This window comes from Trichomycterus rosablanca, chromosome 14 (assembly GCF_030014385.1).
Source record: "Trichomycterus rosablanca isolate fTriRos1 chromosome 14, fTriRos1.hap1, whole genome shotgun sequence".
Classification (NCBI taxonomy): domain Eukaryota; kingdom Metazoa; phylum Chordata; class Actinopteri; order Siluriformes; family Trichomycteridae; genus Trichomycterus; species Trichomycterus rosablanca.
Window position 1 is genome coordinate 27134566 of NC_086001.1, and position 18264 is coordinate 27152829.

At 34.8% G+C, this 18264-nt stretch overlaps 2 protein-coding genes across 2 annotated transcripts in view; one reads left to right on the forward strand and one right to left on the reverse strand.

Annotated features, from left to right (window-relative positions):
- Positions 1–3884: 3884 nt before the first annotated feature.
- LOC134326929 (early boundary activity protein 2-like) lies at positions 3885–6926 on the forward strand. The gene is made up of 3 exons (XM_063009028.1): positions 3885–3972; positions 5925–6135; positions 6708–6926. The coding sequence occupies exons 1-3, from the start codon at positions 3934–3936 to the stop codon at positions 6806–6808; spliced, it is 351 nt and encodes a 116-aa protein (XP_062865098.1). The 5' UTR covers positions 3885–3933; the 3' UTR covers positions 6809–6926.
- A 6685-nt stretch (positions 6927–13611) lies between these two features.
- Positions 13612–18264, reverse strand: part of LOC134326771 (zinc finger protein 850-like) — a gene marked incomplete at its 5' end in the record, with an annotated part of 251417 nt that continues 246764 nt past the window's right edge. Inside the window, one exon of the mRNA XM_063008929.1 lies at positions 13612–14198. Coding sequence (XP_062864999.1) covers positions 13693–14198 — 506 coding nt within the window. The remainder of the gene's footprint in view (positions 14199–18264) is intronic.

The following is an 18264-nucleotide window of genomic DNA, read 5'->3' on the forward strand; positions in this document are numbered from 1 at the left end:
TTGCACGGCACTCATAATGATGTTTGAAAATTAGTCTCCATATATGTTTGGGCCCACTGCAACCGTTTCTGCTTGTGAGCACTTGTTAGGGGTGGCCGAATAGTAGGTTTATGCACAACTGCAAGCCTCTGGAGGATCCTACACCTTGAGGTTCGTGGGACTCCTGATTCACCAACAGCTTTAAATACCTGTTTGCTGGTTTGTAATGGCATTTTAGTAGCTGCTCTCTTAATCTGATGAATTTGTCTGACAGAAACCTTCCTCATTCTGCCTTTATCTGCAGGAACCTGTTTATGCTCTGCATTAGCCACAAATCTCTTCAGAGTATGATGATCAGGCTTAAGTTTTCGTGAAATATCAAATGTTTTCATACCTTGTCCAAGGCATTGCACTATTTGATGCTTTTCGGCAGCAGAGAGATCCTTTTTCTTTCCTATATTGCTTGAAAGCTGAGGCCTCTTTAATAATGTGGAACATCTTTCTTAAGCAGTTTTCCTTTAATTGGGCTCACCTGGCTGAAATTGATTTTAGTGATCCAAAGAGCCCCGAGACACAATACCATCTATGAGTTTAATTGAAAAATTCAATCTTAATGACACTTAAATTCAATTTGCATAATAATTTGGAAAGTGGTGTAGAATTATATATACACAATTGCATAAGTTTGTAGACACTCCTTCTGGATTCAGCTACTTTAATTTGGACCCATTATGGACACAGATAAACACATACAGCTAGTCCCTGTAGAGAAGTATTACCAATAGTATAGGACTCCCTGGAACAGAGAAACCATGAACCTATTTGCACTATGCATAAAATCTGGTGTGGGGTAGAGAGGTAAAATGTCCCCTTGAAACTGTGTTCTCTGGAATGATTGAGCTCTAGCAAATACTATAGGGATGTGTTTGGGAGTTGAGGATGAGGTGGGATGGTGATCATCCAACATCCTGATCTCACAAACGCTCTTGTTGCTGAATGCAATCAAATCCTCACAGCAGTGCTTAAAAATCTAGTAGAACGCCATTCCTGGACAGTAGAGACAGTTACTTTAAAAAAAACCTTTTTTATTTCCCTAAATTCAGAAGAAACAGTGACATGGTATGTTTTGTTTCTCAAGGAAGTAGATCCGCCCTACTGAAAATTTTAGAGACTCTGGAAAAGAGGGAAAATTCTGCGAAGGATACTGAAATTTGTGGCCGTGGTCAGAGGCAAAAATGGCCACCTATCCGCCTCTCGCCAGCTACAACCTCTGAGGATGAGGCAAGAACTGACATGGATTACCACCTAACTCTGCTTTACAATTCACTTTCAGGATGGCAGAGAAAAAGTAATGTAGTTATCTATTTGTTGTACAGGAAGAATTCCTCCCAACAAATACAGTAAGGAAGGAAAAAAAAAAAGAAATGGCCAGAACAATGTCAAAGTCCATCCTAATGGATTATAAAGTAAATCAAAAGGTAGGAAATACCTGCAACAGCAACAAACGATATATTAGTCTAATGATTTTGCCACTGCTACTGATTGCTTATTCACACACTCTTTGCTATATTTTGAGAGTTTATAATCTCTCTCTCTCACTCTAGAGTTCTTCTTGTGTATCTGATTCTGCTGGCCCTTGTTCTCCTAGTGCCTTTGGTGATTCAGGATCTCAGGTTAGCTAACACACCTAACCTCATGTCAATATTTAATTTTTTTCCTTTGTGTTTTGCGGCATGCATATATCTTTACATTAAATAATCACAATGGTGACAGTTTATAATTGTTTTCTACTATTTTACAATTTATGATCACTAACTTTTATCAATCTGTCTGTCTTTCTGTCTGTCCCAGGCACACAATACCAAAGTAGTGATAAAACAACTCTCAGAATTAAAAGAAATACTAATGGGGATGAAGGAGAAAATTGAAAATATAGAGAAAAGGATCATTAGAGTGGAAAGCAAAGGTAATATATATATATATATATATATATATATATATATATACAGTGTATCACAAAAGTGAGTACACCCCTCACATTTCTGCAGATATTTAAGTATATCTTTTCATGGGACAACACTGACAAAATGACACTTTGACACAATGAAAAGTAGTCTGTGTGCAGCTTATATAACAGTGTAAATTTATTCTTCCCTCAAAATAACTCAATATACAGCCATTAATGTCTAAACCACCGGCAACAAAAGTGAGTACACCCCTTAGTGAAAGTTCCTGAAGTGTCAATATTTTGTGTGGCCACCATTATTTCCCAGAACTGCCTTAACTTTCCTGGGCATGGAGTTTACCAGAGCTTCACAGGTTGCCACTGGAATGCTTTTCCACTCCTCCATGACGACATCACGGAGCTGGCGGATATTCGAGACTTTGCGCTCCTCCACCTTCCGCTTGAGGATGCCCCAAAGATGTTCTATTGAGTTTAGGTCTGGAGACATGCTTGGCCAGTCCATCACCTTTACCTTCAGCCTCTTCAATAAAGCAGTGGTCGTCTTAGAGGTGTGTTTGGGGTCATTATCATGCTGGAACACTGCCCTGCGACCCAGTTTCCGGAGGGAGGGGATCATGCTCTGCTTCAGTATTTCACAGTACATATTGGAGTTCATGTGTCCCTCAATGAAATGTAACTCCCAAACACCTGCTGCACTCATGCAGCCCCAGACCATGGCATTCCCACCACCATGCTTGACTGTAGGCATGACACACTTATCTTTGTACTCCTCACCTGATTGCCACCACACATGCTTGAGACCATCTGAACCAAACAAATTAATCTTGGTCTCATCAGACCATAGGACATGGTTCCAGTAATCCATGTCCTTTGTTGACATGTCTTCAGCAAACTGTTTGCGGGCTTTCTTGTGTAGAGACTTCAGAAGAGGCTTCCTTCTGGGGTGACAGCCATGCAGACCAATTTGATGTAATGTGCGGCGTATGGTCTGAGCACTGACAGGCTGACCCCCCACCTTTTCAATCTCTGCAGCAATGCTGACAGCACTCCTGCACCTATCTTTCAAAGACAGCAGTTGGATGTGACGCTGAGCACGTGCACTCAGCTTCTTTGGACGACCAACGCGAGGTCTGTTCTGAGTGGACCCTGCTCTTTTAAAACGCCGGATGATCTTGGCCACTGTGCTGCAGCTCAGTTTCAGGGTGTTGGCAATCTTCTTGTAGCCTTGGCCATCTTCATGTAGCGCAACAATTCGTCTTTTAAGATCCTCAGAGAGTTCTTTGCTATGAGGTGCCATGTTGGAACTTTCAGTGACCAGTATGAGAGAGTGTGAGAGCTGTACTACTAAATTGAACACACCTGCTCCCTATGCACACCTGAGACCTAGTAACACTAACAAATCACATGACATTTTGGAGGGAAAATGACAAGCAGTGCTCAATTTGGACATTTAGGGGTGTAGTCTCTTAGGGGTGTACTCACTTTTGTTGCCGGTGGTTTAGACATTAATGGCTGTATATTGAGTTATTTTGAGGAAAGAATAAATTTACACTGTTATATAAGCTGCACACAGACTACTTTTCATTGTGTCAAAGTGTCATTTTGTCAGTGTTGTCCCATGAAAAGATATACTTAAATATCTGCAGAAATGTGAGGGGTGTACTCACTTTTGTGATACACTGTATATACATATATATATATATATATATATTATTTTGAGGTAAAATGTTTTTGATACAGTTTTTCTCAGTCGCTTGGACATATTCTCAACATTTTCATGATTATTTTCATAATTCCGTCATTTTAATTATGTTTAATATTTTAAATTATACATAATATTTTGCTGCAAACATTTTCTAACAAAAGTCATAATCACTCAAAAACTGTTAATCGTTAAAATTATACAGTCTGGTAACATTGTTTTTATCCCCTTAGCACTCCCACATGAGACAGAGAAAGTGTTGCCACCGCCAGATAATAATAAAAAAATGCAAACACATGAGACTGTAACTACCTTACCCACACAGGTAAAAACAAACAAATCATTGTATGTCTGTGTTTATACAGTAATTCTGAACATGATGAAAATTACATGCTGAGAATAAAATGCATTGTTGCATGACTTTAGTGGTTGATGAAAGGAAGAATATGATAGCATAATTTTTACTACAACCACAAATCAGAAAAGTTGGGACAGTATGGAAAATGCAAATAAAATTAAAATGCAGTGTTTCTTACATTTACTTTGGCATGAACCCAAGATATTTTATGTTCTATCTGCTCAACTTTATTTTATTTAATAATAAACATCAATTCCTGCATTTCAGACCTGCTACACATTTCAAAAACAGTTGGAACGGGGCAACAAAAGACTAGTAAAGTTGTGTAATGCTACAAAAACATATTAGTTTAATTGATAAGGGGCAGTAAGATTGGGTTTAAAAAGAGCATCCCAGAGTGACTGAGTCTTTCAGAATTAAATGGGGAGGGGTTCAGCACTCTGTGAAAGACTGTGTGGACAAAAAGTTGAAGAGTAACATTTCCCAACATAAAATACTTGTCTGTTTCATCATCTACAGTACATAATATCATTAAAAGATTCAGAGAATCTGGAGAAATATCTATATGTAAGACAGAAGACTGAAAACCAGTATTGTCTGACTGATATTTGGGTCCTCAGGCAGCACTGCATTAAAAACAGACCCGATTCTGTAGTGAAAATCACTGAATGGACTCAAGAACACTTTCCAAAACCTGTGAACCATTGTCTGTGAGCTTGTCACTGTATCCACAAATACAAGTTAAAACTTTACCATGCAAAAGATAAAAACAGATATTAGCAAGATACAGAAACACCACCACGTTCTCTGGGCTTGAGTTCATTTAAGACACTTTTCCACTTTGCCTCCGTGCATCTTAAATGATCTCAGGCCAAGAGAAGGTGGTGGTGTTTCTGGATCTTGCTAATATCTGTTTTCATCTTTTGCATGTTAAAGTTTTAACTTGCATTTGTGGATACAGTGCCAAGCTTACAGATAATGATTTAGAAAGGGTTTATAAAGTTTATAAGTTTTATAAAGTGTTCTTTTTATTATGTACTGTAGTTGATGAAATACACAAGTTTTTTACTATTTTAATTAAGAAATGTTTTTCTTGAATTGTTGCACTATTTGCCTGTCCAGTCTTTTACAGAGTGGTGACCCCCTCCCCAGTCGCTCTGGGATGCTCTTTTTATACAAAATCATCTTACTGCCCTGTTATTAATTAAACTAATATGTTTTTTGAAGCATTACACAACTTTACTAGTCTTTTGTTGCCCGGTTCTAACTTTTTTGAAATGTGTTGCAGGTGTAAAATGCAGGAATGGAGGTACATTAACAAGTTGATTAGACAAAACATAAAATATATCTTGGGTTCCTACTGTCTGCAATAAAATAAAAGTCAAAGTAAATGTAAAAAACACTGCGTTTTTATTGTATTTGCATTTTCCATACTGTCACAACTTTTCTTCTGATTTTGGGATGTAAAAGTATGTTTAGGACAGAAGTGGGTACTATGGTCTTAGAGGGCAGATTATGTCAGTTTGGTGATTTTCCTGCCCAAGCACACCTGGGTCAGTTGAGCAGGTAATGAACACGTTATTTATGGTGTCAGAGCAGAAGAATCAGCAAACTGTGCTGGACTCTGGCCCTTGTTTCCCCACCCCAGCCATAGGATTTGTTTCACCCAGTCCTGATAAGAATCATGTACATAAGTACTATTGTACGTATGGTCTGTCTGTCCAATATCTAGTTCTTAGGGTAACATATTTGTACATATTTCCCATCATGCACAGAAAGTGTTTGATATTTACTTCTCTGGATTATATGGTATGCAACATTTTTGGTTTGTACTTTTTCACTGCCTTAAGATGTGTAAAGGCAACATAAAAATGGCATTTTAAATTAGTTGAATGTCTAAACATTGTCATTTTTGTTAGGTTAAAATTGGACCCAACACAGCAATCACTTCTGAGCAGTATGCAAATGTAAAATGGACAGACCCAAAGAAATCAACAAAAGATCTATTACTGGCTGTTTTTGGGAGAAGAAAGTTGGCGACACACACCTACACAGGGAAGTGCTCAAACGCCTTTAGGGGAAGAGAGGCCAAACCTCAGCTGGATCCAGACAAAGTGTGTGACATAATAAGTGAGTTAATTATTTTCTGGAAACACTATAGTGGAAATATTTGTTTTATATAATGCTGACAGTAACATTACAGTATATAGCTTAAACCACAGTCTTTAGAGCATCACATGCTAAATAATCTCAGATTTCAATGCATGTAAACTGATCTTTTCATGGTGTAGAAAAACTGAATTTACCACATCATGGCCCCTTAGGAGTTACAAATGCTCTGTGTTTCTTTGTTAAAATGTCTTTCTGTAGACATTATGAAGACTGAATATACAATACTGTGGTAGAGAGTGCAGTGACAGTCTGTTCCATCCCTGCTTTTATACAGGGTTTGTAAATTGTTTGCATCAATTTTCAAATATTAATTTACTTTCATTGCTACAGACCAGCTGTAAATTGTTAACCAATGACTTGTTCCCAAATGCTCTGAAAAATTGGATGAGTGTATCATTGCGTGATGTTGATGGTAGAAACCACAATCATCATTCCTTCTAACATACAGTACATTAGCACTTTTAAAAATGAGGTGTTTAAAATGAATATAACAATTATTTGTTGTTTTTTGTTGTTTCTTTGTTTTACAGACTACATCAGGAAAAAATTTGGCACAGATATTAGACTAATCAAACAAGCCATTTCCCAAAAGTGTGCAGATGAATGTAAAATGGCGACGAGAAAGATGTAGGATTTTGTTGTCTAGCCTTTGTTGCCTTTTTGTCTGTCAATGTATTTATTTGCTTGCATCATTGTTTGTCTGTTTGTTACTTAATTATAATAAAATTGTTTAAATTACCAATTAATAATTGTTTATTTATTAATTTTAATTTTAATGTAGAATACTCTTAAACAAAAGGTATAATAAGACATACAGGAATTTTAATATGCATTTCTCAAATGTTTATCTGTAAATCAAATAAAATTCCTAGATAAAATCATATTAGAATATTAGGATTCCTATTTAGAGGCCAAAACATTTCTTATAGAATATCCAACAGAATATCTATAGGATGTCCAATAGGATTCCTACAAGATGTTTAATAGGATTCCTATAGAATGTTTAATAGGATTCCTATAGGATGTCCAATAGGATTCCTATAAGATGTCCAATAGGATTCCTATAAGATGTCCAATAAGATTCCTATAGGATGTTTAATAGAATTCCTATAAGATGTCCAATAGGATTCCTATAGGATGTTTAATAGGATTTCTATAAGATGTCCAATAGGATTCCTATAGGATTGGTTCCAAAATATGATAGAAAACCAATAAGATTCCTATAGGATTTTTTCTATTGGAATCCTATAGGATATTTTGACTAGGGTGAGGTGAATGTATCATCAATTTGCTTTGACTAATAAATGATTTTGTGTTAATTAGTTCATCATGTGCAGTGAAAACCCACTACAGCTAGTAGGTGAACAAAAAGTAATTTTATTAATGTAATAAACTTTAATGAAGTCTGGGGTTTTTGTTGAGAAACAATTATATAATAAGAAACATAATTCCCCCTCATTGTACACTCTGGCTTTTTGTAAAATAAAGTACAGAAAAAGTTCTGGGAGTCTCCCGCATATACATAGCGGCTCCCTGATTCCTGCATGTCAGATAAAATCTCCCGGAATCTAGAACGAGCGGCCAAGAGAACACACACACGCACACAGGCGACACAGACTTTATTCATACGATCGCGTATTAAATCCGTTATCTGATATACAATCTAGCGCACTGTGTAGGGAACATAAATCAATTGTCTAATATACTGTCTAGTGCACTAAGTAGGGAACATAAATCTATGATCAAATATACAATCTAGTGCACTATGTAGGGAACATAATTAATTATGTAATACACTATCTAGTGCACTATGTAGGGTACATAATTATGTAATACACTATCTAGTGCACTATGTAGGGTACATAATTATGTAATACACTATCTAGTGCACTATGTAGGGTACATAATTATGTAATACACTATCTAGTGCACTATGTAAGGAACACAAATCATCATCTAGTTATACTTTCTAGTGCACTATGTAGGGAACATAATTAATTATGTAATACAGTATCTAGTGCACTGTGTAGGGAAAATAAACCAATTGTCTAATTTACTATCTAGTTCACTACGTAGGGAACATAAATTCATATCTAAAATACTATCTAGTGCACTATGTAGGGAACATAAATCCGTTAATGAATACACTTGCACAAGAATGCACCCGTATCAAAACTGCGCGTGCACCCCCGCACACACCATCCTGACACCCATGCATTCCCACGGAAGCAAGAAGCCCATGCCAAGGTCAACATATCTCTGCCCCTAAGTAACCTTCCAAAAGTCTCTTCTACCTCTGCTAATTGAACTAAGAAAGCAGAAACGTATAAGTTTGATGCAAATAACTAATAAAATATAAAATTTCCATTCACAGCAGTTTAACCATTGTGCTGGATTAAATACATTTAAAAAAATACAGCATTAAAGCATAATCCCATTAAAATAGGCCACAATTTAACACTATAATACAATATAATTTATTAATTTCTGAATTATATTAACTAATTATTATTTAATAACTGTGATTAAACAAAAATATAAAATACATCTAACATACATCTTAAACTGCTCTTCTTTACATGTTAAATTACTTCTCTGTTGAATAAATCAAGGCCCCTGAAACCCGGAGAACTGAAGATTTACCAGGGTGCTGGTTCACTACCTGCTGTGATGATTCCCAAGCTGGAGGACACTGTTTGGGAAAGGGTAAGTCAAAGCAATAAAAGCTCTAAAACAAACATCCACTGCTTGGATAAGAGACGCTGCTCTACAGGACTGTAATAAACTGAGAAAATGGTCACGTCCAAGCTCTAATACCAACAGGAAGAGCTTCCTCTGTTCCTACTGCTGCAAATACTCAACCATGTTGGATCCAGAATGTTATAAAAGAAACATTTCATTCTCATGTTTCCTCTCCTTGTTTCTTGGTCTCCAGAAGACACTTCAGAACAGCAGAAGTTGGAGCTTCATCTCTGTAACCAGACTCAGTTCCAGAACTCTTTCATTTCTGCAGGTTTTGTAGATAAAGAGCTCTTGGAAGCATCGATTTGTTCTTCTGCTTTCAGAGGTCGTCTTTTCAGCTCACTGTGCACAACAACATCTACATCAACTGGACAGTCAATCACAAAATGTTCAGTCTAATGACTTTAACCTTGTAGTAACTCTAGAAATGTAAAACTGTAATATGGGTGAACAAATCGAACACTTTTTGTAATAACATTTGTCCACTGCAGACCCTTTAAGTGATTTTTTTGTAGATTGCTCCAGTGTGGAATGAAAAAGAATGATGGTGATGCTGGAAGACACTGGGTGAAGCATTCCTCGTTACTCTCATAACTCACATCATCCTCATCCTGAACATCTTTTACTTCCTGCAGCTTTTCCTGCAACTGAATCCTAACAAAACGTAACATAAACTTTAATATGAAATCAACCACTCGTAGTCACCATGTACTGACAGTGTTTACAGTGTACTTTGTAGTGGTTGTTGTGTTAGAAAACATTGCAGAATTTCTTCTTAGCAAAGAAACCTACTGGTTACTTCTTTCTGTTGTAATCTCTGTACTTAAAGTCAAAGCATCGTACCGTAAAACAGGGTTTAGATGTGCACTGAAACGGCTAGTGTGGGCAATGTGATCAGTACCGTAAAACAGGGTGTAAATGCGCACTAAAACCTTATTAAGTAGAAATAGCGCGACCGAGCAAGTCCAGAAGATCTAAAACAAATGCAGCACCCAGTATCAACCTCAAAAAGCTTCATGAATCTCTTTTCTAGCAAGAAAACTCACTAAAAAACAAGAACGCAACAAGAACTCACCACGTTTTCTCCACTCAAATAAGCCACAGGTGAGTTTAATAACAAGCAGCAGAAATATGTAGCAAAAGATTTGCACCAGTGAAAACAAAATCTGTACAATTTGGATCTGCAAAAAACACATTTGTAACTGTAAAAAAATGTTTTACCTGTAAAAAATACATTTGTAACTGTAAAAAAAATCTGTAAAATTTGTATCTGTAAAAGAGAAATCTGTAACTGTAAAAAAGATTTGTACCTGTAAAAAATACATTTGTACTTATATTTTCGATGTGAGGATAAAAACATTGCAGCACAGTTTCAAATCTGCCCGCCACGAGTTTTGCAACAAATATCTCAGTCAGCGTGTTGCAAAACTGATCTGTACCTGTAGCTGCAGGGGCGGGGCGTGGGGGCGCAGGGGTCGGGACAAAGGGGAGAAATAGACATAATTACCGACCAATCAAAGGAGCTGGTTTTTAGTGCACCAAGAAACTGTTTGGCTGCCTAATGCCAATCACAAAGTTTCAGTGTAGTTGGATCAGAACATCATAACTCATGTCATAACTTCCTTATTAGTGTTGCTGTGGGTTTTATGGTGGATGTTGCTGCGTGTGTCTGCTAGTTAATGTGTTCATGCGTTTAACCCTGATAGTTTTATATTGGACATTCGCCTGACATTCCAGTTTCTTTCATCTCGTTCTCGGCTAATAAACATTAAAAAATGAACAAACCTGCACGAACTGACTCTGCAGTAAACAAGGCACAAATTACAATCACATGTTTTTAAAAGTATTTCTGTTTATTTTTATTTAACGCTATTTTGTCATTGTGAGGTACAGTACTACAGTGTACTACAGCATGAGTATGAAGAGAATGAAACAGAACATTTTCATTGCAATTTACATTGCTTATTACATTAAAATGTAAGTTTATCATTTTTAGAATTTTTTTTACACGATATATATTTAACTCAGTGGCGATTTCTCTAAGACTGCAAGGGAAGCTCAGCTTCCCCTAAAATGTCAAAAATTAAATGGTAAAATATGTACAGTTGTGTTAACATTTCATTGACTACAAATGCGTTAGAACACGTTCATCTCGAAGACGAGTTTGTTCAGAATCAGCTACTTATCATACTTTCCCTTAGCGTCAATGCATTTGCCCGCAGAAGCTGAGCGTCTCTTCACTTCTATGGGGCTGCATGGGTTTTTTTTTTTCATTGCTTCGAAACTCGCCGGTCATTGGATAAATGCCGTGATTTTGTCCCGCCCCCGGACGCTGAGCGTCTCTGGGGGTGAATGGAGCTGTGGGCGGGTCTGGACGCTGAGCTTCTGCAAGATGATTGGAGGATCAGTCGAAAGGCTGAATCCCATTTTGATAGACAGCTATCACTGGGAGCTTCAGTCCCATCGCGGATTTTGCGAGTGAAGTCGAAAGACAAACTGCAACCCATTTCAGGACATTTTCTTGAAAAGGAACGGAGGGCAGAATTTATGTATAAATAAATTGACAAATTTTACAATGTAAGCCGACAATGAGCTTCCCCTCTTTGAAAGACCAGCAGCCGCCACTGATTTGACTGTACCTGTACTGTAGGACTTAATACATTTGTGGTGAATGGTACATGTCACTAGGTAATACAGAACTATAACCTGGCTTTATGCACTTTTGAGAGGCTCCCTTGGCTTTTCAAGGCAGATGAACATGAAGAAAAGTTGATGGAAAGGAACTCCAGTGTCACACAGCCCTGACCTCAACTTAACTTGATAAAACCTGGGCATTTTTGTCACATCCGGACGTGCACAAATTCCCACATATACACTCCAAAATCTTAATAGTTGTAGCCAAGTGGAGCTTATTGATTCAGTAACACTAACACAATGATATGCAGCCCCGGTTCTGGCTGTGTTGCTTAGGCGGGCAGTGAGAAAATCCAGGGGGAGCAATGCCCACCCCAGTTGCTTTAGTTTTGCCCTAAGCTGGCCTCGAATCTAGGGCAGAAAAATACGCACTCTGGCCACTGAGTAATAAACAGGTTGTTATGCTGATAAACCTGCGCACACAATGCGTCACCAAAATTAAAAGTGAACACTACTTAAAATAATAACTAAACACCTTCTAATTCCCACGGTAGCAGCAGTTTCCTTCTGTTTCATACACATCACCCTGTCTCAGTCTAATCTGTAGCATTTCTCTCCCACTGATAAAAATATGGAACAAAACACGTCCCGTAACAGTTAAATTGCGACTACGACTGCAACGGTACAAGTAGGTTTGATGTCGACTTTTTTTTATTGTTTTTTTTTTTTTTTAACTCAGTAACGAAAGTTATTTAAAATGTAGCGAATTACAATTCTTAATACAAAACATACTTAAGTAAAAGTAAAATTACAGGTTGTAGGTACACAAAAAAAACTACTCAATTACAGTAACATGACCAAATGTAATTTGTTACTTTCCACCTTTGTATAAGCCAAACTATGAAAATGTGTGAAAAACAAGTATAAGTAACATCTGTGCCAACATATAATAATAAAAATAATAATACATTTTATTTATGGGTGCCTTTCAAAACACCTTACAATACAAAACATCAGTACATAATTAATAACACAGATTAAGGGTAGGCGAGTTTAAAGAAATACGTTTTAATATGTTTTGAAACTAGGGATTGAATCAATGGTGCGAATGTCAGGAGGGAGAGAGTTCCAGAGATGTGGGCTAAAAGCTCTAGCTCCCATATGAGGTAGACCAAAAAGGAGAGAGTTACAATAATCAATCTGAGATGTAACCAGGGCATGAACAAGAACATCAGCACTTCTAGGAGAAAGGAATGGACGTAGACGATTTATGTTACGTAAATGTAAATAAGCGGATCGTGTGATGTTGTTAATATGTGCATGAAATGAAAGATTGTGAGTGGAAGGAGAGACGACTGAGTTCTTAATCATCATTGAGAATTTGTTAGATTTAGAGAGAGGAGATTTTCTACCTATAAGAATAATTTCAGTTTTATCAGCATTTAATGTGAGAAAATTGTAAGAGAACCATGTTCTTAATTCTATTAGACAATCAGAGAGAGATGGAGGAGGAAGAGTAGCCGTGAGCACAGTGGACAGGTATAGCTCGGTGTCGTCCGCATTACAATAAAATTGAATGTTGTATTTCCTAAAGATACGTCCAATAGGAAGCAAGTAAATTATAAATCGTAGAGGCCCCAGGACAGAGCCCTGAGGGACATCACTAGTAACAGGAGTTACTGTGAACATACTGTACACGTCTAGAAATGTATGAAGAAAACCAATCAAGCACAGTATCACTAATACCAGTATATGCTAGCCGATCCAATACCTTTTTTTTTTTAATTCACTTCCACTATTAACTGATAGCATTCACTTACATCAGGCTCTAAACCTCCTGGTTCTACCCACCATTCACTCCACTATAGATAATCACATTATTTCCCAGTAATAGTTTAACCTAAAGATTTATACTTTTATTATTACTATTTACTTATTAATGTTTTACTAATATTAATATTAATTAATTACCTATTAATTACACAGTATAATTCATTCATGGTTAACCATTTCTCCCCAACACTCACTCACTCACTATATATTATATTTTTATATTTTAGCTTGTTTGGTACAATCTGATGAGTCACACTTGTGTCTAAGTGCTGATAAATGAGCAAAGCAGCTCCAACACCGTGAGCATCATTTCTGTAAAATGTGAATGCGCTGGTGTGTTTTGAGATGACTCTGTTGATTAAAACCCTTTCCACACTGTGAGCACTGATACGGTTTCTCTCCAGTGTGAATGCGCTGGTGGATTTTGAGATTACTCTGTGTAAAAAAACTCTTTCCACACTGTGAGCACTGATACGGTTTCTCTCCAGTGTGAATGCGCTGGTGGGTTTTGAGATTATTCTGTGTAATAAAACTCTTTCCACACTGTGAGCACTGATACGGTTTCTCTCCAGTGTGAATGTGCTGATGTATTTTGAGATTACTCTGTTTATTAAAACTCTTCCCACACTGTGAGCACTGATACGGTTTCTCTCCAGTGTGAATGCGCTGGTGTTTTATTAGATCACTCTGGGTATTAAAACTCTTCCCACACTGTGAGCACTGATACGGTATCACTCCAGTGTGAATGCGCTGGTGTATCTTGAGAGCACTCTGTGTAGTAAAACTCTTCCCACACTGTGAGCACTGATACGGTTTCTGTCCAGTGTGAATGCGCTGGTGTTTTTTGAGATTACCCTGTTGATTAAAACTCTTCCCACACTGTAAGCACTGATACGGTTTCACTCCAGTGTGAATGTGCTGGTGTACTTTGAGATTACCCTGTTGATTAAAACTTTTCCCACACTGTGAGCACTGATACGGCTTCACTTCAGTGTGAATGTGCTGGTGTATTTTGAGAAAACTCAGGAAACTGAAGCTCTTCCCACACTGTGAGCAGACAATTCCTTCTTCCTGTGTGGGACTGAGAGAGGTGTTAATGCTGACAGTACCAGAGGACGTTTGCTGATTACTGGAGCTTCTGGTGGGCGTCAGATCCTCATGTTCAGTCTTAATCTTCACCAGAGTCTCAAATTTATCATGGTTGCAGCTCTTGATGTGATTGTGGAGCTGATTTTGGGTTGTAGAGGAACGTGGACACGAGGAGCAGCAGAAATCCTTGTTCAGTTCTGAAGCAGAAAATAATCAAATACATTTATAACATTATAAATAATCAAATACATTTATAACATTATAAATAAGCAAATACATTTATAACATTATAAATAATAAATACATTTATAACATTATAAATAATCAAATACATTTATAACATTATAAATAATCAAATACATTTATAACATTATAAATAATCAAATACATTTATAACATTATAAATAATCAAATACATTTATAACATTATAAATAATCAAATACATTTATAACATTATAAATAATCAAATACATTTATAACATTATAAATAATCAAATACATTTATAACATTATAAATAATCAAATACATTTATAACATTATAAATAATCAATACATTTATAACATTATAAATAATCAAATACACTTATAACATTATAAATAATCAAATACATTTATAACATAATAAATAATCAAATACATTTATAACATAATAAATAATCAAATACATTTATAACATAATAATCAAATACATTTATAACATAATAAATAATCAAATATATTTATAACATAATAAATAATCAAATACATTTATAACATAATAAATAATCAAATACATTTATAACATTATAAATAATCAAATACATTTATAACATTATAAATAATCAAATACATTTATAACATTATAAATAATAAAATACATTTATAACATTATAAATAATCAAATACATTTATAACATTATAAATAATCATATACATTTATAACATTATAAATAATCAAATACATTTATAACATAAATAATCAATTACACTTATAACATTATAAATAATCAATTACATTTATAACATTATAAATAATCAAATACATTTATAACATTATAAATAATCAAATACATTTATAACATTATAAATAATAAATACATTTATAACATTATAAATAATAAATACATTTATAACATTATAAATAATCAAATATATTTATAACATTATAAATAATCAAATACATTTATAACATCATAAATAATAAATACATTTATAACATCATAAATAATCAATACATTTATAACATTATAAATAATCAAATACATTTATAACATCATAAATAATAAATACATTTGTAACATTATAAATAATCAAATACATTTATAACATCATAAATAATAAATACATTTATAACATTATAAATAATCAAATACATGTATAGCATTATAAATAATCAAATACATTTATAACAGTATAATCAAATACATTCATAACATTATAAATAATAAAAAATATTTATATTTTAAATAATTAATTACACTTATAACATTATAAATAATCAATTACATTTATAACATTATAAATAATCAAATACATTTATAACATTATAAATAATCAAATACATTTATAACATTATAAATAATCAAATACATTTATAACATTATAAATAATCAAATACATTTATAACATTATAAATAATCAAATACATTTACAGTGGTGCTTGAAAGTTTGTGAAGCCTTTAGAATTTTCTATATTTCTGCATAAATATGACCTAAAACATCATCAGATTTTCACACGAGTCCTAAAAGTAGATAAAGAGAACCCAGTTAAACTAATGAGACAAAAATATTGTACTTCGTCATTTATTGAGGAAAATGATCCAATATCACATATTTGTGAGTGGCAAAAGTATGTGAAACTTTGCTTTCAGTATCTGGTGTGACCCCCCTTTGCAGCAATAACTGCAACTAAACGTTTCCGGTAACTGTTGATCAGTCCTGCACACCGGCTTGGAGGAATTTTAGCCCATTCCTCCGTACAGAACAGCTTCAACTCTGGGATGTTGGTGGGTTTCCTCACATTAACTGCTCGCTTCAGTTCCTTCCACAACATTTCGATTGGATTAAGGTCAGGACTTTGACTTGGCCATTCCAAAACATTAACTTTATTCTTCTTTAACCATTCTTTGTAGAACGACTTGTGTGCTTAGGGTCGTTGTCTTGCTGCATGACCCACCTTCTCTTGAGATTCAGTTCATGGACAGATGTCCTGACATTTTCCTTTAGAATTCTCTGATAGAATTCAGAATTCATTGTTCCATCAGTGATGGCAAGCCGTCCTGGCCCAGATGCAGCAAAACAGGCCCAAACCATGATGCTACCACCACCATGTTTCACAGATGGCATAAGGTTCTTATACTGGAATGCAGTGTTTTCCTTTCTCCAACCATAACGCTTTTCATTTAAACCAAAAAGTTCTATTTTGGTCTCATTCGTCCACAAAACATTCTTCCAATAGCCTTCTGGCTTGTCCACATGATCTGTAGCAAACTGCAGACGAGCAGAAATGTTCTTTCTGGAGAGCAGTGGCTTTCTCCTTGCAACCCTGCCATGCACACCATTGTTGTTCAGTGTTCTCCTGATGGTGGACTCATGAACATTAACATTAGCCAATGTGAGAGAAGGCTTCAGTTGCTTAGAAGTTATCCTGGGGTCATTTGTGACCTCGCCGACTATTACACGCCTTGCTCTTGGAGTGATCTTTGTTGGTCGACCACTCCTGGGGAGGGTAACAATGGTCTTGAATTTCCTCCATTTGTACACAATCTGTCTGACTGTGGATTGGTGGAGTCCAAACTCTTTAGAGATGGTTTTGTAACCTTTTCCAGCCTGATGAGCATCAACAACTCTTTTTCTGAGGTCCTCAGAAATCTCCTTTGTTCGAGCCATGAACATGTGTTGTGAAGAGCAGTCTTTGATAGATCCCTGTTCTTTAAATAAAACAGGGTGCCCACTCACACCTGATTGTCATCCCATTGATTGAAAACACCTGACTCTAATTTCACCTTCAAATTAACTGCGAATCCTAGAGGTTCACATACTTTTGCCACTTACAAATATGTAATATTGGCTCATTTTCCTCAATAAATAAATGACCAAGTATAATATTTTTGTCTCATTTGTTTAACTGGGTTCTCTTTATCTATTTTAGGACTTGTGTGAAAATCTGATGATGTTTTAGGTCATATTTATGCAGAAATATATAAAATTCTAAAGGGTTCACAAACTTTCAAGCACCACAGTATAACATTATAAATAATCAAATACATTTATAACGTTATAAATAATAATATACATTTATAACGTTATAAATAATCAAATACATTTATAACGTTATAAATAATAAATACATTTATAACATTATAAATAATAATATAAATTTATAACGTTATAAATAATAATATACATTTATAACGTTATAAATAATCAAATACATTTATAACATTATAAAAAATCAAATACATTTATAACATTATAAATAATCAAATACATTTATAACATTATAAATAATAACATACATTTATAACATTATAAATAATAAATACATTTATAACATTATAAATAATAATATACATTTATAACATTATAAATAATCAAATACATTTATAACATTATAAATAATCAAATACATTTATAACATTATAAATAATAAATACATTTATAACATTATAAATAATCAAATACATTTATAACATTATAAATAATCAAATACATTTATAACATTATAAATAATAATATACATTTATAACATTATAAATAATCAAATACATTTATAACATTATAAATAATAATATACATTTACAACATT